Here is a 20,765-nt window from a genome sequence, read left to right as displayed (position 1 = left end):
TCACATTATCATAAACTGCAACAAGCCAGAGAGATACTCTTTTAGTCTTACTGTTTATACTAGGGGAAGTGTATTTTAAAGTGATCATTCAAGGGCCCTTATACATGACATAGAAATTTCCTATTCCTCAACAAAAACCTTCCAATTCAGTGCAGATAACTTACAGAAACCAGTCATAATTGGGAACATTCAATACAAACAATTCAAATCAGCATAAAACATTTTGTAATACAAATTTGTGGCACAAGTGCGTTTTTAAACAAAAGTTTAGCGCATACTTAATGCTAAGAAGCCCAATTTATACCAAAGGGCTTCTTAGCATTTTAGTGCATTCTAAGCGTTAATAAAAGGGACCCTCAGTTTGTTGGCTTGCCTTAAAAAATCAGCATAAACAAAACTGATTCAACATGCATTGGCCTACAAATTAATAGTCAATCTGCTTATGTTAATGCGGGATAGAAAACGTTTTATGTTATGTATATGGTGATATGTACTTCTGGCACTCTTTATGTGAAGTTCACAGCAGTGCCCTCTAAGGTGTCCCACTGCTCTGTTAGCATGTCTGTGTGACGATTCCATCGCAATGATGGCCACTCCCATGTCCAAATGTTCTGGATTTAGATGTTTTAAACTTGGATGTTTCTTTGGTCGAACATGGGCTATAAAGTTAGGCATGCTAAGGTTTCGGACATCCTACTGGACTAGACATCTAAGTAGACCAGGGGCATTCAACTTCGACCCTTGCAGATCAGGTTTTCCAGATTTCCAAAATGAATATGTATGAGATCTATCTGCATACAATGGAAGCAGTTTATATAAATCAGGGGTGTCAAAGTCCCTCTTCAAGGGCCGCAATCCAGTTGGGTTTTCAGGATTTCCCCAATGAATATGCATGAGATCTATTAGCATACAATGAAAGCAGTGCATGCAAATAGATCCCATGCATATTCATTGGGGAAATCCTGAAAACCTGACTGGATTGTGGCCCTCGAGGAGGGACTTTGACACCCCTGATGTAAATAGATCTCATGCAAATTCAGTGGGGAAATCCTGAAAACCCGACTGGATTGTGGCCCTCAAGGGCCAACCCTGAAGTAGAAGATTTTTTTTTTTAAATTTAGCAGCTCAGCTTTCGAAAATGAACATTTCTATGCTTCTGACTTTGGATACTTAGTGGGAAATGTCCAAATTAGACTTAGACATCCTTTTTGAAAATGGCCCTTCATGTATTAAAAATGTTTATTAACAGAAAAGTTTAAAAAGAACTAAAAATGGGATAAAAGGCCCCAAAATAACAGGAAAACAAACCAAAATATTTTTGCATGCACATTTATTAGGATTTATCCTTAATGTGTACAGTATGGAAAAGGAGGGATTGTTTCGGGGAGACCCCACCTGGAAAGTTAACATCAACTGAAACGGCAAAATTAATGCAACAAAACTGACAGGATACAGGAAGACAGCCAACTTGCTGTGCCAAAGCTGAGGCATGCTGTGGCTTTTAGCCTCCACAGTTGTTTATTTGTAAAAATTAATCACATTATATTTGCATAGTAGCAATCGGGCATGCTCACAACACATATTTTCATATGGATGGATGAGCATACATGGCAGACGCTGAGGGATGTGTTTGCTCAAGGCTCTGGAGTCAGAGTCAAAAATAATTTCGGGACGAGCTGGAGTCAATTAAAATGTACCGACTCCAGCTTCAAATTAATAAAAAATAAAATATAGTAAATTTGTCATTTTATATGTAAGAACATAAGAACTGCCATTCTGGGACAGACCGAAGGTCCATCAAGCCCGGTATCCTGTTTCCAACAGTGGTTAATCCAGGTCACAAGTACCTGGCAAGATCCCAAAGAATAAAGCAGATTTACTAGAAATAAGCAGGGCATTTTCCCAAGTCCAATAATGACTTATGGACTTTTCTTTAGGGAAATTATCCAAACCTATTTTAAACCCTGCTACGCTGTTTTCACCACATTCTCTGGCAAAGAATGAGAGTTTAATTACAGGTTGAGAGAATAAATATTTTCTCCACAACAATTCACGTCAACTTGTTCCATCCCACTCAGTAACTTATAGATCTCTATCAAATCTCCCCTGAGTCATCTCTTCTCCAAGCTGAAGGATTTTCTTTTAGCTTTGATACCTTCTAGTTAGCCATGCCAGCTGTTTGGCCTTCCTTCTTCCTCTTTTAATGCATGGAATATCTGGTCTGAGCTACCAAGATTGTATTTTTGAATAACATCCACACCTGATGTAAATTTTTGATCTTTGCAGCTGCTCCTCTAAGTTTTTCTTTGGGGAGGTTTTCACCATTCTCTCATTTTATCATAAAAGGACATTTTCAATAGAATGTCTAAATCTGACTCTGGATGTTTCCCGCAAGATTCCAAAGGTCAAGGCGGAGAAACATTCATTTTCAAAACCACTAGACATCCAAATTTTGGAGGGAAAATGACCTATTGGGATGTCTTGGCTGTCAGGACGTCCAACCTTAGGACACCTAACTTTTTTGGTCATTTTTGACCACAAAAACATCCAAGTTCAAAATGTCCAAAACCAGATCATTAGGATGTGGGAGAGGCCAGCATTATAGAAATGGCCACAAAGACATGTCAATAGAGCAATGGGCACCTTGGAGGGCACTGCTGTGAACTTCACATAAAGGGTGCTAGATGTACATCTCACCATAACCCCCTAATTTCTGGTGAGCCCTCTAAAACTCACCCAAAACCTATTATACTCCCAAGCCTACCACCCCACTAGTCCTTATGGCTGCAGGTGGCACCTATATAGCAATATAGTAGGATTTTGGTGGGCTCACACTTTCCACCATAAATGTAATTAAGAGTGATTTATGGGCCTGGGTCTTCCTCTCTATGGTTCACTAGCCCCCCCCAGACTACTTAAGCCACCTCTGTGCAGCTCTACTAGGCTTTCCTATGTCAAATGCTGATGGCCTAGAGATAAGTATGTACTGTTTCATTCAGATCTTTGTGGGGTGGGAGGTTATCAGTGACCACTGGGGGAGGGTAGGGGGGTCATGACTTATTCCCTCCAGTAGTCATCTGATAAGTTTGGCCTTTATGGCACTCAGATGTTTTTAAAACACGTCTAGCTCTGGACATCTAAGTTCCGTCCTGGACATCTTGGGAAATGATCGATTATCACTGCAAGACGTCCAAGTTCAAAGCATTCCCAAAGCTCACCCAACATACTCTCTTGAACTTTGGATGCACAGCTGCTAAGAAACCTAGCAAGACGTCCAGAAAGTCGGCTTCGAAAATCGACACTTGAACGTTCTGGTGAGAAAAACGTCGAAGTGTCGATTTTTGCCGTCTTTTGGACGTCTATCTTTTTTGAAAATGAGCCCCCTAGTCTCTTTTTTTGAAAGTTAAATGTTAAGATATTGGATTTCCTCCGAGTACTTACTCCAGAGATTATATCAAATCTGATCATGTATGATCACTGTTATCAAGTGGTCCCAGCACCATTACCTCCTGCACCAAATCATGCACTCCACTAAGAGCTAGATCTAGAATTGCTTTGTCTCTTATCGGTTCCTGAATCAGCTGCTCCATAAAGCTGACCTTGATTTAATCAAAGAATTTTACCTCCCTAGCATGCCCTGATATTACATGTACCCAGTCAATATCAGTCCATTACAATGCTGGCCCCCCTCCCATATCCTAATTGAAATCACCCATTATAATTGTGTTACCCAATTTGTTAACTTTTTTTCCTTTACACATGGAATCTCTATCTATAGGGATTTTAAAATGTGTCTTATGTCCTGCAGAATTTTTAGTCTATGATTCAATGCTCTCTTTAAGATATAATGCTATCCCACCACCGATTCGATCCACCCTATCACTGCAATATAATTTGTACCCTAGTATGACTGTGTCCCATTAGTTATCTTCCTTCCACCAGGTAGTGCTATAGAAATAATAAACAGTAGTAGCAGATCTCAGAGATACCTGTTATATCTATCTTATCATTTAGTACAATATATACTAACTTTTCCATTTCGTTCCTTGGATACAGACAATGTTTGTTATTCGTATTTACAACTTGATCAGCAGTTGGCAGTGATAATTTATAATGTTTAAAATCTGTCTACATTGTATTTAAAGACACCTATTCTACTATGGTCTCTATTGCAACCTATTGGGATGCCCTATCGTCCCTGTTTTGGTGATATATTTTAAAGATACTTTGTCCTGAACCATCCTTCCCCTATTTTCTAATTTAAAAGCTGCTCTATCTCCTTTTTAAATGTTGATGCCAGCAGCCTGGTTCCATCCTGGTTAAGGTGGTTCCCATCTTTCCGGAATAGGCTCCCACTTCCCCAGAATGTTGCCCAGTTCCTAACAAATCTAAAACCCACCTCCCTGCACCATTGGCTCATCCATGCATTGCGATTCTGGAGCTCTGCCTGCCTCTTGGGGCTTGCGTGTGGCATGGGAAGCATTTCTGAAAAGGCTACCCTGGAGGTTCTGGATTTCAGCTTTGTACCTAAGAGCCTAAATTTGGCTTCCAGATTCTTATTCCCATTTTTTTCAATGTCACTGGTAGTATCCACATGTACCAAGACATCAGGCTTCTTCCCAGCACTGTCTAAAATCTTATCTAGGTGACAATTGAGGTCTGCCAACTTCAAATCAAGCAGGCAAATGGCCAAGCACTCCTCATGACTATGAGTCACCCAGCTATCTACATGCCTGACTGAATCTCCAACTACAATGACTAACCCTTCCTTCCTGGGTGCGAGAGGATATTGCATCCCTTGGAGGGCAGGTCCTAGCTACAGGATCACTTCCTGTCTCTCCACAGTGATGCTCTCCCTTCAGGAGACCTTTCTCCTGTTTAGCAGCACAGAGATTGCCAGACTAAACATGGAACATCTCTATTATGTCCCTGTAGACCTCCTCTATAAATCTCTTTGTCTGCCTTAGCTTCTCCAAATTTGCTATTCTAGCCTCCAGAGAATGGAGTTATCTTTATCCTGGATAAAAAGTACTAGTAAAAAAGAGATTAGGTTCTTACCTTGCTAATTTCTTTTCTAGTAGATAGCTGCGTCATTCTGGACAATAGGGTATTCTCCTCATGCCTGCGAGCCATGCAGTAGGAATCCACTCCAGGATTTCAGAATTTCACTCCACCTCCTTTTCCAGGGAGCTCTCCTTCAGCTTGTACCAAAGCAGGCAATAGCCCTATATAGGAACAGGTAAGAAGGAGGTGTATGGGGAGACTCCCCAAACTACAAATCTGTTCTGCTTTGAAAGTATAACAAACACGTTAAACATTTTAATTAAACAATCGAAACATCAAAATAACCATACCAATCAGAAACATTTATGTAGTTCAAATATTCCCCCAATGATTTATAGCAATAGATTATTCTTCATACTCTTAAGGTTTGACTGACATCAAAATCTCAGTTTTGACTTGAACTTCTGTTTTAGACAGTAGTCAGGTGGTGCAAGGACACTCCCGCCTCCCGCGATCCTGAAGAAGGGCTTCCTGAATGAAAGGGCCTGCAGCTCCAAGACTTGTCTTATTGAAATAATAACCATGAGGAATACAGTCTTGACGTAAGATCCAACAAGAATACCTCCTGAATAGGTTTATATGGAGCCTGACTGAGGCCTTGCAAAACCATGTTAAGGTTTCACAACAGAAACAGTTGTTTTACTGATTGTCTGAGACTCAGTGCAACCCTTTATGAACCTAGCTATATCTGGATGCAAAGCCAGAGGAGCTTTACATTCAAGGGATCTAAAGCACAAGAGGCCCACTACTTGGATCCTGAGAGACACAACCACTAAACCTTTGTCGAGACCTGCCACTAAATGGCTCCACCTGCTCCTGTTAGGAATGATAAGGAAGGGGATCACGAACAGATCGGAGAAGGTTATCATGCCGCTGTACCAGGCCATGGTGCGTCCTCACCTGGAATACTGCGTCCAGCACTGGTCACCGTTCATGAAGAAGGACACGGTACTACTCAAAAGGGTTCAGAGAAGAGCAACTAAAATGGTTAAGGGACTGGAGGAGTTGCCGTACAGCGAGAGATTAGAGAAACTGGGCCTCTTCTCCCTCGAAAAGAGATTGAGAGGGGACATGATCGAAACATTCAAGATACTGAAGGGGATAGATTTAGTAGATAAAGACAGGTTGTTCACCCTCTCCAAGGAAGGGAGAACGAGAGGGCACTCTCTAAAGTTGAAAGGGGATAGATTCCGTACAAACATAAGGAAACTGGAATGCTCTTCCAGAGTCTGTCGTAGGGGAAAACACTCTCCAGGGATTCAAGCCAAAGTCGGACAAGTTCCTGCTTAACTGGAAAGTATGCAGGTGAGGCTGGGCTCATTTAGAGCACTGGTCTTTGACCTGGGGGCCACCGTGAGGGCGGACTGCTGGGCACGATGGACCATTAGTCTGACCCAGCAGCAGCAATTCTTATGTTTTTATGTTCTTGCACCAGTGTTGAAATGTCTCCCATGGCTTAGTGTAAGCGGAGACCATCGTAGGCTTCTTGAACTCTTACGCTGCGCGATTAAGAGCCATGCCATAAGACCAACGCGATCCAGATTTTCTATGACCACTGGGCCCTGAGATAGAAGATCAGGCTACACCTGCAGCCTGAGATGCTTGGCCCTCTGAAGACGCAGTAGGACCGCTTACCACGGCCTGCACGATCAATCTGGTGCTACGAGGACTACTCTCCCTGGGTGGTTTGCTATCCTGTGAAATATTCGCCCCATCATGGGCCATGGAGGAAACACATACAAGAGCTCACTCTTTGGCCATGGTTGGACTAGGGTATCTAGGCCTTCGCTTCTAGGCTCAGATCTTCGACTGAAGAACTGTTCTGTCTTCTTGTTCCTCGCTGTAGCCATCAGATCAAAAGTTGGCCGACCCCATCAAAGAACTATGGACTGAAACACTGTTGCAGATAATATCCACTTTCCCAGGTCTAAGGTCTGCCTGCTGAAGTAATCAGCCTCCACATTGTACACTTCTACTACTTGTGCTGCAGAGATTGGCTATAGGTGTAGCTCTGCCCATCGGGACAATAAGTGGATGTCCAGGCTCAGCTGCGCATTTTTGGTGCTTCCTTGGAGATTGACATGCGCTGTAGCATTATCCGAAAAAACTCAGACTGCCTGTCCTTCCAGACTTCTCTCCAGCATCTGTAACATCAGATAAATGGCTCAAAGCCCCAGTCTGTTGATGGATCACTTTCTCTGAGAGGCTGACCACCACCCTCGTACTGGACATCCGTTGCAATGGCCTCCCCAGTCAAATAAGCTGACATCTGTTATGAGAATCGTCCATTAAGTTATCCTTAGGGACATGCCCCGAAATAATGGATGGAGCTACCAACCCATACTGTGGCAGGATTCTGAAATCCATGGAAGAGTTGTTTAAACGGAGTCCCTGTGAGGAGATCACTGAGACAGCAGCGCGTTCTGGAAAGGACATATGTGAGGCTTCGCCCAAGGGACTACCTGTATAGAGGCCGCCAAGGAACCCAGCACTTGAAGGTAGTGTCACGCAGAAAAGGCTGGCTTGGCCCATTATCTGCATGCTTTTGGAAGATAAACCCAGCCTTCTGCCATGTTGAATAGCTCCCTCAGGAGCATCCCAGTGTTCCGTTACTAAAATACTCATATAAGGAAGCCAGGGAAAAGACATAGGTTGTGCGTGCATGCATGTGACATCATTGTGTCACACCTGTGCATGCTTGGAGGCCTTCCAAACACAGCTCTGAGCTCAAGGAGAAGAAGTTTGTGGAACGGGATATGGCTTGGGCAAAACAGGGCAGGGCTGGGTGGAACTGGACGATATCCAAATGCTGAGATCTTCGGGCTGCCAGTCGGACCTTAGTTGGACTGATCCTCAACCCCCGCAGAACTGCATGCATGAAGGGGGCAGGTGAAATCGCAGCCAGCACCCTGAAGAGCCCTGCTGAACCTCCAGCGGATGCCTAACAGCCTGCGCTCAAGCCTCTGAGAATCAGTAGGTGAGCTAAGCAACTAGGAATATGGACCCTGAGCTCCACAAAGTTTTCTTCAGGCTAGTCAAGCAGGTCCCTAAGGATTAACATGCCAGCTGCAGACCCAAGGTTTCTGCTTCTTCTCCAAGTAGGAAGGGCTGTCCCCCCCCATACTGTGGAGTTCAGGTACACCAAAAGCCACAAAAAAAAAAAATAATCATGAAAACACTGAAAATAATAAAAGAAATATACAGAGCAGAGCAGAAAGTCACCTTCTAGCTCGCAGGCAGAAGGTACAATTGAAAGGGGCAGCAGAGCCCTCTGGAGAAGGAGGTGGAGTTGAAAACCTGGAGTGGATTCCTTCTGCATGGCTTGCAGGCATGGGGAAAATACCCTACTGTCAAGAATGGCACACTTATTGCACTAGAAATACTATATATAAACCAGTACTTTAGATCCATAAAAAAATTAAAGTTTAATATCACTAGGAATCGGACAGTAGAAAAATAAAGGAGTCCAAGACAATTCACAGCCCTGGTTTGCTTTCTTCTGAAACTCATCGAAAATGTAAATTCATTTACACTACCATTTTCAAAGTTCATACAAAGGCAGTGGGGTCAGGGGAAGTTTTAATGTGCTACCGGATGACATTTTAGATAGTACAGAGCAAGTTACAGTTATCTCTTTAAAGTAAGGGATGACGACAACTTAATAATAATATTTTTTAAAAACATTATAAATAGGAACAAAACATACTGACAGCAGTGAAATCTACCACATAGTTATGACAGACTTTTCCCCCTCCCCACTCCTGGTTGTCCAAGGCCAGGGAAATTATGAACACGGACAACTTGGCAGGGTTAGCACAAGAAAATACACAAACGTGGGAAAGGCCTTGGGGGCCCTTTTGGGTATATGGAAATAGCAGTTTTTAAGCACAGAAGAGTAAATTTTACCCAACATAAAGTAGAATTTGGAAAATATTTCTGGACCGAAAGAGAGAGAGAGAGAGAGAGATGAAGTTGCATTGGTTGCCATTTCAGGCTAGGTTTTTCTTTTATTTTTTAAGTAGCTTTAATATTTTTTAATCTATTAGCAGTTCTTACTTCTAAAGCAGTGTGACGCAAACTTTTTAAGCTGCGGCACACTAATCTCAAGGCACCCGGAAATGCACAGATGTCCTCCAGCTGTGGCCCTGAGCCTCCTATTACCACCGGAGTGGGGTTGCTACAGAAGGAGAGGAGAGGAGGAGGCAAGGAGGAGAGGCAAAGGCGCTGGCTGACTGATTACAGGACGTGCCTCTCGCCACGAGAGGCACGTCCTGTAAGCAGTCAGCCGGCACCTCTTCTCCTCGCTGGCATCTCGTGGCACACCTGAAATCTGTTTGTGATACACTTTTCTAAAGATTTATCTAGAGCAGAGATACTCAACTGGTGTATCACAACACTCCAGCACACAGAGCAGTGGGTGCTCATTTTGGTAAAAGTTATAGCCTGGTCCTTTTCTTCCCTTTCCTCCTTTCCTGGGTCTGGCACCTGTCTCCCTCCCCCCTCCTCCCCCCCATCCAGTTGGAGAGAGGTTGCGCAAACTCTATCTTATAACCCTCTCTGATAATCTCCAGGACCCAGGGGTCGGATGTTATCCATTCCCAGGCCTCCAAATAGTCTGAGAATCAACCTCCAATCTTCAGAGGAGCAGCTTGAGGACTGGCATAATCTTTGTGGCTTTTTGGCTGGCACTACGGAGCAGGAACCTGAACTTTGGTTCCTTTGGTTCCCAGGGAATTTCTGTCTGGAACCTTGAAAGGCTCTCTGGGTAACTCCTGTGGAGTACTGGCGAGAGCGCTGGGACCCATGAAAGGACCCCTGGCTCTGGCCTCTAGCTGCTCAGGGTCTGCTGTCTAGTAAAGATCTTGGTCGGAGATCTTGTACACTGGCCATAAGATCATCTAGGCTAGGGGTACCCACACTTTTTGGGCTTGCGAGCTACTTTTAAGATGACCAAGTCAAAATGATCTACCAACAATAAAATTTAAAAAAAAACAACAAAGCACACTGTACGCAGAGAAAATATTAACTATCATTTATATTCCGGGGGTTTTTCAAAGAGGTCAAGGCAGATGACTTTATGCAATGTCACCTCAGTAACAACTATACAAAAATAGACAAGGAGCAGCCTGCACTCAAGCTCTTGATTAAATCAGGGATGTGAGCAGCTATGCAGGGGATGGCCCCTGAGCTAAAAAAGTATATATATATATATATATATATATATATATATATATATATATATATATACCGTATTTGCCGGCGTATAAGACAACTTTTCAGTACCTTAAAATCCTCCCCAAAGTCGGGGGTCATCTTATACGCCGGGTACTGTTTACATGCAGTGGCGTACCAAGGGGGGGGCGGAGGGGGCGGTGCGCCCCGGGTGCCGGCCCTAAGGGGGTGTTCCCGGCCTTGCCGTTCAGCCCCCGCCACCCCAGAAGGACCGCTCGCCCCACTGACCTTCCTGCACCACCTGTGAAGCAGCCCGCAGCAGGATCGCGAAGTCAGCGTCAGCGACCCCTGCGCTGCTTCCTGCGCTGCGATCCCGCCCCTTCTCTGACGTCAGAGGAGGGGCGGGACCGTGGCGCAGGAAGCAGCGCAGGGATCGCTGACGCTGACTTCGCGATCCTGCTACGGCTGCTTCATAGGTGGTGCGGGGAGGCCAGGGGGGCGAGCGGTCCTTCGGGGTGGGGCGGGCGGGCAGGCAGGCAGGCTTTCAAGGGGGAGGGGGTGACAGGCAGGCAGGCAGGCCTTCAAGGGGGGAAAGGCAGGCAGGCAGGCCTTCAAGGGGGAGACAGGCCTATAAGGGGGGGACAGGCCTACAAGGGGGGGGGGACAGGCCTTCGGGGGGTGCAGGCCTTCGGGGGGTGCAGACCTTCAAGGGGGGGACAGGCAGGCAGAAGATTGTGCAGAAGGTGTGCGGAAGAAGGGGTAGTCTTATACGGCGAGTATATAACAAACTCTATATTTTAACAGTAAAAGTTGGGGGGTCGTCTTATACGCCCAGTCGTCTTATACGCCGGCAAATACGGTATATATATATATAAAAGCAGGCTGGCTAGCTAAGTATCTCCAAGGGCTGATCCTGCTAGCAGCAGACTTCCGCTGTGCGAGCCTACATCTTCTCCCAGGCAGTTCAATCAAGTGGAAACTTCCAGGCACTGAGCCTCCAAAGAACATTGAGATATAATAAATAATAAAACCGCAGAGCAGATCAAAAACACTTCTGAGCAACTTGCTTGCAGCAAACAAGCTGAGGGGGCGGGAACAGCTCTCTGGGAAGGAGGTGGAGTTCAAGACACGATTGACAGTTTTCCTGCAAGCATCTTGCTAGTTCAGATACAAGACCCTAGCGTTCAGGATCACTAGACACATTGGACTAGAAACCCCATTATTTAGGGCTGATACAGAACTCCAGTTACTATAAATTCCTGGCTCAGTCGTTCTGTGCCCAGGTTGGCTGGGGTTAGCACAGAGGTCTCAAACTCGCAGCCCGCCAGGTACTATTTTGAGGCCCTCGATATCATAATCACAAAAGTAAAATAAAACAGTTTCTTGATCATATGTCTCTTTAGCTATAAATTACAATATTATTATTAAGACTTTTATTATTTAGCCAAAAGGAAAGATTTATAAATTTATAAACTATAAAGAGTTTTACCTCATGCAAAATTGTCATTTCTTTAATAAGACATTAACTATTTTTTCTGAGACCCTCCATGTACCTACAAATCCAAAATGTGGCCCTGCAAAGGGATTGGGTTTGAGACCACTGGGTTAGCACTACTACAAAGGCAGAACTCAGAGCTCAGAAGGCGGAGGAGAGACATGCTCACAACACAATGCTAACACCTAGCTTCCAGATTTATGGTCCAGAGCTACAGAGCTCTGGAAGGCGCTCTGGTGCATGGTCCTCAGCCAAGGAATGCTGCTGGATTAAATTATATTGGGAGAGGATATTAAATGGGGGGGAGAGAGGGACAACTCTTCATCCATGAGGGTTATGGTGCCAAATTCCAACCCTGCTGCCAACTGAGCTGGAAACATTTAACATTTGCCCAAGTCAAAGTGAAGAAACGTGGTACGCTCCACAGCCTTGTCAAACCTGCACAACTGGGATGTAAATCTAACCTATCATTGAAATAAAGATCATTAACTCATACCTTCCTGGATTTCTGATTCCTGATGTCTTATGGGAGCATCAGCACTGATTTCAATGGGAGGAATCAGAAACTACAAATCCCATACTGCTTTGGAATGTAAGTTTACAACCAAAACTGACAGAAAGTGTTCCTCCTGAATCTGAATAATTTGGCAACCCTGTTAATGGTACTGAACCTCTGTTTGATTTCGGAACTCACTTGTTCTTGAAGTCTTCGACTAGGCCCTGCATGTTACCCAGCTCAGATTCCAGTTTGAATTTCTCCTGTCTTAGTGCATCCAACTGTCTCCTGAGGTTGCTGATATGGGCTTCAAACATGCCATCTATGTTGCTCTTAGTGACCTTCTGGTTCTGCAAGAGGTTCCACTTGGTCTCCAGCATCTTGTTCTGTTGCTCCAGGGAGCGAACCTATAGAAATGGAAGAAAGTTCAATCTGTAACACTCAACATCCTTCATTACAAGGTAACTTGACCAACTAGTCACTATTAAAAAATCATTTAAAAAATTAATAAAGTTAGATTCCAGAACCTGGCTTCTGGGTCCACATGGAATGCTAGGGATCTTTGGGGCAGATTCTCAAAACTAAAATCTGCTTTAACATGCTCGTTAAACCAATTCCAGACAGTTTAGTGAGCATGTATTTTAGCAACAGATGGCTTACCGAGGTATTTTCTGAGTTTTCTAGCAGTCTCCGATACTGTCATGCAAATGTAGTACAACGAGGTCATTAATATTAAAATAATCACTCCAAGCGATTCTCTATAATTGCCGAGTGATTCCCTAATCTCGCTGTGCCACATTTGCAGCCAACAGGTCTGAGCTGTTGTTGCCTTACTTTCTGATCAGTGCTTGAGCGCTGATTGGCTCAAGAACTGACAGGAAAGTATGTTTGATAGCTCAAACCCCTCCCCCCCACACAAGTAAAAATAAAGAAAAACAAACAAACCTCAAATTGAAGATCGGCAGGAGATGCCCACTCTCTCCTGCCGCGTCGCACAATCACCTGACATTGCTGCCCCCCCCAGCAGCGAGAGAGAAGCCAGTCCCTCCTGCCGCTAAGCAATGCCCCCCCCAGCAGCAGGAGAGATGCTCACTCACTCCCGCCCACTGCCACACAACCCCCCATACCCCCGTGCCTACGATGACTCCCCAGCCCCTTACCTTGCTTATTATGGTTGGCCAGAGGGATGCCTACTCCCTTTGGCCAGCAGGCCTGCCTCTTCAAAATGGTGGGCCTTCCCCTCCCCAGTGTATCCTGGGGTGCACAGGGGAGGGGCCTTAGGCATCTGGGCCAATCAGCGCCTTAGACCCCTCCCCAGATGCACAAGGGAGGGGCCTAAGGCTGTGATTGGCCCAAACGCCTAACACCCCTCAAACAACTTGGGCCAATCACAGTCTTAGGCCTCTCCCCAGTGCATGCCAAGATGCACCAGGGAGTGGAAGGCCTGCCATTTTGAAGAGGCGGGCCTGCTGGCCGGAGATAGTAGACATCCCTCCGGCCAGCCATCATAAGCAAGGTAAGGGGGACAGGAGGCACGGGGGGTAGTGGGCATTTCTCCCGCTGCGGGGGGGGGGGGGGTGTCAGGGTGTGTGCTGCTTGACATATGAGGTGAGAGTGGGTGGTGTTTTGCGGGGGGTTGCTCGACGTCTACGGTGAGAGTGGGTATCTCTCCCGCTGCTGGAGGGGGGGTGGTTAGCAGTGTCAGATAATTGTGCGACATGGCAGGAGAGAGTGGGCATCTCTCCCACTAACGGGGGGTGTTGTGGGGGCATTGCTTGGCAGCAGGAGAGACTGGGCATCTCTCCCGCTGCTGGCAAGGGGGGGGTGGTGTCAGGTGGGAAGTTGTTCGACTTCGCTGACTCGATTTGTTGTTGGGTTTTGGGGTTTTTTACATTTATACTGCGCATGTGCCCATCGCCATCACCAGCGATGGGCACATGCAAATTTAGAGAATTTTTGCTACTCTCCGCCAACTTCATTTGCATGAGCGTTTTTTCAGAGAATGATTCGCTTTTTTTTTTTTTTAAATCGCTACAATAACGGCTGCCACAGTGACCCATCTGTTTTTAATGTGAATTTTTGAGAATCTAGCCCTTTATTCATTCAGTAGATCTCATTGTCTGGAATCGTAATTGAGAATTTGGGGGATTCTATTTGATAGGCATCTGACATGGGAAGCAAAGGTACGAGCTTTAATTAAGAGAGTGTTTGTGACAGAAAATTAAGACAAATGTCAATGCTTTGACAGAGAACATTTCCAGTTATTAGTTCAGTCACTTGTATTGTCTCAATTAGATTACTGTAATGTTCTATGTACGTTGTACAGTACTATACATAAAAAATTGCAGCCCATTATATTCTCAACAGTAAGATATGATATAGTGATGCCTTTATATCTCAGATTACACTGGCTTCCTTTCGAAGCAAGGGGTATTTTTAAATAATATACAGTAAAACCTTGGTTTCCCAAACACCCGAATATCAAAGCGAATTTCCCCATAAGAAATAATGGAAACTTAGATGATTCGTTCCACAACCCAAAAACTTTAATACAAAATACTATACATACTTGTATTGCAAGACCTTGCTTGTATAAACACATAAGCACATAAGCATTGCCTCTGCCGAGTCAGACCATAGATCCGTCATGCCCAGCAGTCCGCTCCCGCAGCAGCCCCCCAAGTCAATGACCTGTAGTGATCTATTACTTTACAGCCTTTTGTTAAAATTTAATAAAATGTTTTGCTTGTCTTGCTGCATACCAAGTTACTTGCAATCCAAGGTTTTACTGTATATACTTCTGCCTTTCTTGAATTCCCCATTTAATGTTTATTCCTGGGATAAGCAGCATAAAATCTGTTTTATTACTTGGGATGTAGGTAGGTGCTTGGGACCTGGCTTGGCCAGAGTTGGAAAAAGGATGCTGGGCTTGATGGACCTTCGGTCTGTCCAGTATGGCAATTCTTATGTTCTTGAGTGGAGGGGATGGTGAGGGGTGATCAGATGACTGCAGTAGAGGAGGAGCTGTCTACTTGGTATCTGTTGTTTCACCCATTTAACCCCCTTTTGGACCAGGAACCAAGCACTGTGCTCACCCTTCCTGAGACTTACGGTAGTCCAATTTTTGAAAAAAAAAAAAAAAAAAAAAAAGTGACCTGTCCTTCTACCTTTATCTGCAATGGAGCGGGTAACTAAGCTGTTAGAAAGCTGGGGTGGGGGTGATTTGGTATGAAATACACACTACAGTACTTGTAAGAAACTCCTGTTACCATTTTGGCAGCTTATAGTGAAAATGAAAGTGATACTGAGATAAAAGATAGTATACTACCGGTATAGAACAGGGGTTTCAAAGTCCCTCCTCGAGGGCCGCAATCCAGTCGGGTTTTCAGGATTTCCCCAATGAATATGCATGAGATTTATTTGCATGCACTGCTTTCATTGTATGCTAAGAGATCTCATGTATATTCATTGGGGAAAGCCTGAAAACCCGACTGGATTGCGGCCCTCGAGGAGGGACTTTGACACCCCTGCTATAGAAGGAACTTCAGGAATCCTATCCTTAACTTATACAGCACTGTAAACGGTTTTGCATCTCAGGCAGTTACAGTAAAGTGGCAGAAGATCTGCCACAGATAAAATAAGAGCTGGCATAACAGTGGAAATCAAATGAAGCATGAAAGCACAAAGGGTAAAGAGGCGTGATAGATGAGACAGGCATCAGTCAATCATGTGGGTCACCCAGCCCAGTGATCCAGTTGTACCGGCCACGACATTAGTACGGTTCATAGACAACGGCGCGAAAGACAAAGGCGCGCCCAGACAATTGAGCGCAGCGCGGAGGCGCGCGCCGCTCAAAAGTACTGTTTTTAGGGGCTCCGACGGGGGGTTTTGTTGGGGAACCCCCCCCACTTTACTTAATAGACATCGCGCCGGCGTTATGGGGGGTTGTAACCCTCCACATTTTACTGTAAACTTAACTTTTTCCCTAAAAACAGGGAAAAAGTGAAGTTTTCAGTAAAATGTGGGGGGTTAGAACCCCCCACAACGCGGCGCGATGTCTATTAAGTAAAGTGGGGGGGTTCCCCCCCACACACCCCTGTCGGAGCCCTAAAAACATTAATTTTGAGCGGCGCGCGCCTCCACACTGCGCTCAATTGTCTGGGCGCGCCTTTGTCCCGGCGCGCTTTTGACCTGACACCCATTAGTACAAGCTGTAAAGAGACCTCCCTATAGCACAGGGGTGCCAAAGTCCCTCCTTGAGGGCCGCAATCCAGTCGGGTTTTCATGATTTCCCCAATGACTATGCACGAGATCTATTAGCATACAATGAAAGCAGTGCATGCAAATAGATCTCATGCATATTCATTGGGGAAATCCTGAAAACCTGACTGGATTGCGGCCCAAGAGGAGGGACTTTGACACCCCTGCTGTAGCAGAACTTCTTCCCAGAAGGGAAGTTGTGTTTGACCCATCAGATATTTAGAAAGGAAAAAATACAAACCAATGGGTTTAAAAGTGAAATCTCTTGCTTATTTCTATAGCCCTATTAGATGTACACTTTAGAGAGGATTCAAACAGGTGAGTGTGCAACAGTCCCTGTTCTTTCGAGTTTACAGTCTTCAAGCAGAAAAGATGAACAGGACATTTCAGGAAATGCTCCTATATCCAAAAGGACTTTCAGGTTTATTTGGGAGCAGGAATGAGTAAATTATATATAGGTCACTAAAATTGGTCAAATTTTCCTTAAATTTTTTTTTTTTTAAATCTCTTCTACCTTGAGAAAACTAACTAAGCAGTTACACCATGTAATAAAACTAGTTTTGGAATAACACTCTTGCCCCTGGCCACTGTCATTCTGTACAGCACAAATGTTTAATTTTGAATGTTGGTCCTAATACTTTTAAATATTAAACTTTGTTTTAGATAATGAGGGAAACCTCCAAACACCATTAATCCTGGCACACCTCAATTTTGAGTTATTTGCATTTTAAACAGCAGCACCCCCCTTCCGTGTATGGCCAATCTGTTTTTCAATTAATGAATATTCATCACGTATTACAATACAAGAGCCAGAAAAAAATGTAGGTTATCATACAACCGGCCCGGATTGAGCCTTCAGGTTCCATTACCTGTGACATAGGCACAGCAATGAGGAAAACTCATCCCAGACTACTAACAACTCCAAGCCACAGCTTCCATCTTGCCCTACCCACCAAGCCGGAATCGAACTGCAAGGTTGGCAGCCAGCGAGGAATAAAAATCTCTACAGGTTGTCCAGGACCAGTAAAGTGCCCCTAGTCCATGGTGACCAGTCCAACTGGAAACCATAACCCGAGCTTCCTATCCAATCCCCAACACTTACATGAAACCCAGCAGCAATAGAGAAAGGGGCGATGGATTGCACGTCCGGATTTCAGCCTCACTCCTCCACCCAAAACTGTCAAGAAGTACAGTAAAACTGGAAAGTGTTCCTTTTAAGCTATTTCTTCCCAGATCCAAACCAGCTCCCCAAACATTTCTGCACCCTGGGCTAAAATATACTTATTTATTAAAATTCTAAAATCATAATTCCAGTGGGATACCAATCAGACCTAGCAGGATCATTGGTGATCCCTAATCCCTGAGATTTTCGGGTGCACAGTGGCTACTCAGGTATGTTGAGGTGAAAAGGGGATGGGGAGACGACCTAAGGCCTGTGAGACAGCACCCTAGCCCGTGGCTGCCTTTTCGATGGATTATTTCTTAAGGACGGGCCTGCTCTCCCCTGCTGTAGTTTCAGAATGGCTCTTGTGCATGGAGAGCGCGCCTGGCGCTCATCCCAAGCAAACTGTTGCAAACCTTGATCGACTGTCTCTGTCCTAGGGAGCCCGAGTTTGAACAAGGTCGGGACCGCGTTTAAAAGATCCACCACCACGAAAAAAAAAAAAAAAAAATCTTGTCACACGCCAACACGTTTGAGTTACCGTCCTAGAGGAAAATCTAAAGCAGACATTAAAACTGGAGGAGAGAGGGGACGGTGTTCTGATTCACAAGTGTTATAAAGTGAGGATTTTTGGTAATTAGCTGATTCCGCTTGCTGTATTGTGAACTTGTTTCTTCTAGGTTGTTTCGGGTTGGGGGGTTGTTGTTTTTTTTAATTTAATAAAAAAAAAATTACAAAAAAATAAAAATGGAAAGTGGGTGGCAGTGGCATCTTGGTAACTTTCAACTGTTGCTGCCGGGCTTTATTCCAGGCTACAAACCTCGTTTCAACAGTTTCGGAAGTGTAAGGCAATTGAAGCCAGAGGAGGAAGAGACACACCTTCGAGAGCAGCCACCAAAGAGAGATCTCTCTCCCGTTAGGGCAGCGACAGGTGCAAGGTCACCCCACTTCCCTCTCCCCTCCCCTCCCCCCCCCCCCCGCTCCTTACCTTGTCGATGAAAGAGGCGAATTTGTTGTTGAGGGTCTTGATCTGCTCCTTCTCCTGGGTCCTGACGTGCTGGATGGTGGGGTCGATCTCCAGATTGAGGGGGGCCAGCAGGCTCGGGTTGACCGTGACCGCCGTGATGCCCCCGCCGGCGCCCGCTGCCCCGCCGTAGCCCACCCTGTAGCCGCTGCCGTACCTGCTGCCGACGCCGCTCAGGGCGAACGGGGCCGTGCTGACCCTGCCGCCGACCGACGGGCTGGACGAGAAGCTGCTGAAGCCCCCGGCGGGCCGGGCACCGCCGCCGCTGCTGCTGTTCACCCGGTACTGCATTTTTTTGGTGATCACGGACATGCTGGGCGGGGAGGTGAGGCTGATTCCGGACACTGCAACGGGGGGATCGGGAGCTATAGGACGCTTCGCGCTGGAGGCTTCGGGCTAGTGCGGGACTGGTGGGGGGGCAGATCTTTGTACGGAGGGGAAGGGGTGGTAAGGGGTGATCAGATGACTGCAGCACCTGAGTGGCCGGGGCTGGGGGGGAGGAGGAGCTGCCCGGCTGGCACCTGCCGCGCCACCCGTTTAACCCTTGCTGGCCCAGGAGCCGAGCGCTTTCCGGCTCGAGTTAGTTCAGTTTTGGAAAATAAAAGCAACCTGTTGGTCTGTCTTTGTCTGCCACGGAGAGGGTAGCTGTGGGCTGTTAGAAAGTTGGAAATGGGGTGGGGGGGGGGGATTTGGTACGAATAGCCGCTGCTTATAAGCACTTCTGTGTTAGCCATTTTGGCCTGTGGTGAAAATGAAAGTACAGTTCTGAGGTAAGGGGGGGGGGAGGGCAGGGTCCGATCACTTCAGTTCTTAACTTATACAGCGCTGCAGATAGTTTTGCACCTCAGCATTTTACAGTAAAGTGGCGTAAAATAATGTCTGCAAAGCAAATGAAGTGTGAAGGCACAAAGGCAAATCAAAAGAGGCGTGGTGGACGGGGCAGGGAGCAGCCTATAAGTCCCCTGGATTATCGGAGTTTGACTAGACGGAACTATAACAGTCTAGTTGATGTAGGCGGGGAAGCGACATTGATGCAACCTGCAAAGAGACGTCCCTATAACCGAACTTCTTCCTTGAAGGGAAGCTGTGTTTGATCACACAAATACATGGAAAGGAAAAAAATAAATCAGCCAACAAGATGTGTGCAGGGCTATTTTTTTTCCAGGATGCGCTCCGCAGTACTGAATAACGATTCTCCTAGGACAAGCAGGATGAGTCAGCCACACATGGGTGTTGTCCCAACACCTCCCAATTTGCGGATAAGCTCTCCAATAGCTCAGAGATTTTTTTTTTTTCTCTGAGCACGTGCAGTGCCCGGGCCCTACCCATTTCCCCCTGCTTCCCCCTAATCCCCAGTCTTTAGTTTCCGCCCGTTCCCATCGGTCGGATTTTTCTACAGCTCTCCATTACAACTTTTCTACTCATCAACTTGAAGATGCCTGAATCATCTAAAGAAACAACTGGGATGCAGGAGGAGGATGAACACACTGGATCCTCATGAATTGTGCGCCCACTGATTGGATCCGGCGCTCGAGGTTTCCGTGTGGCTTGCATTGTGCGCACATGTCACCACGTGCACGCAAGCTAAGGAAGAGGGCACTGAGAGACTTCATGAAGAGAAGTGAGGCCCGAGAATCTTCCTCCAGCAGCCATCCTCATCGGAGCGTAGCAGCGGGGGATCCACAGACGAATCCGGTGAGGAGCCTCCAGGACATCCTGGCTCAGTCAACCCCCCTCCCGACTGCAACTTGCCCGGTCAAGAAATCTCTCCCGGAGGTCCTGCATGCTGTCGCTAGCCGCCAGCCCCTGCAGGAAGCCGATAGGAGTCTCACCAGACTGAGAGATCTCTCCAGGAGTTCCTGCATGTTGCTGCTTACAGCCAGCCTCCGCAGGGCATGAAGAGAAGTGAGGCCCGAGAATCTTCCTCCAGCAGCCATCCTCATCAGAATGCAGCAGCGGGGGATCCACATGCTACAGTGGCAAGGAGCCTCCAGGATGCCCTGGCTCAGCTAATCCCCCCGCCTGCACTTGGCCCGGTAGAGAAATATCTCCCGGAGTCCCTGCATGTTGCCGCTTAGAACCAGCCTCTGCA

The 20,765-nt window shown here is 46.0% G+C and overlaps 1 protein-coding gene across 1 annotated transcript in view; it reads right to left on the bottom strand.

Moving 5' to 3' along the window:
• The window catches only part of LOC117356959 (keratin, type II cytoskeletal 8-like), a 42,922-nt gene extending 23,825 nt beyond the window's left edge, over window positions 1-19,097 (bottom strand). The window contains exons 1-2 of the mRNA XM_033936970.1: window positions 18,638-19,097; window positions 12,426-12,634 (exon numbers count right to left, since the gene is read on the bottom strand). Coding sequence (XP_033792861.1) covers window positions 12,426-12,634; window positions 18,638-18,985 — 557 coding nt within the window. The 5' untranslated portion in view covers window positions 18,986-19,097. The remainder of the gene's footprint in view (window positions 1-12,425; window positions 12,635-18,637) is intronic.
• Between the last annotated feature and the right edge of the window lie 1,668 nt (window positions 19,098-20,765).

The sequence above is a fragment of the Geotrypetes seraphini genome, chromosome 3 (genome assembly GCF_902459505.1).
Source record: "Geotrypetes seraphini chromosome 3, aGeoSer1.1, whole genome shotgun sequence".
Taxonomy (NCBI): domain Eukaryota; kingdom Metazoa; phylum Chordata; class Amphibia; order Gymnophiona; family Dermophiidae; genus Geotrypetes; species Geotrypetes seraphini.
Note: the sequence above shows the minus strand (reverse complement) of the source record. Positions and strands in the feature narration are given on the sequence as shown.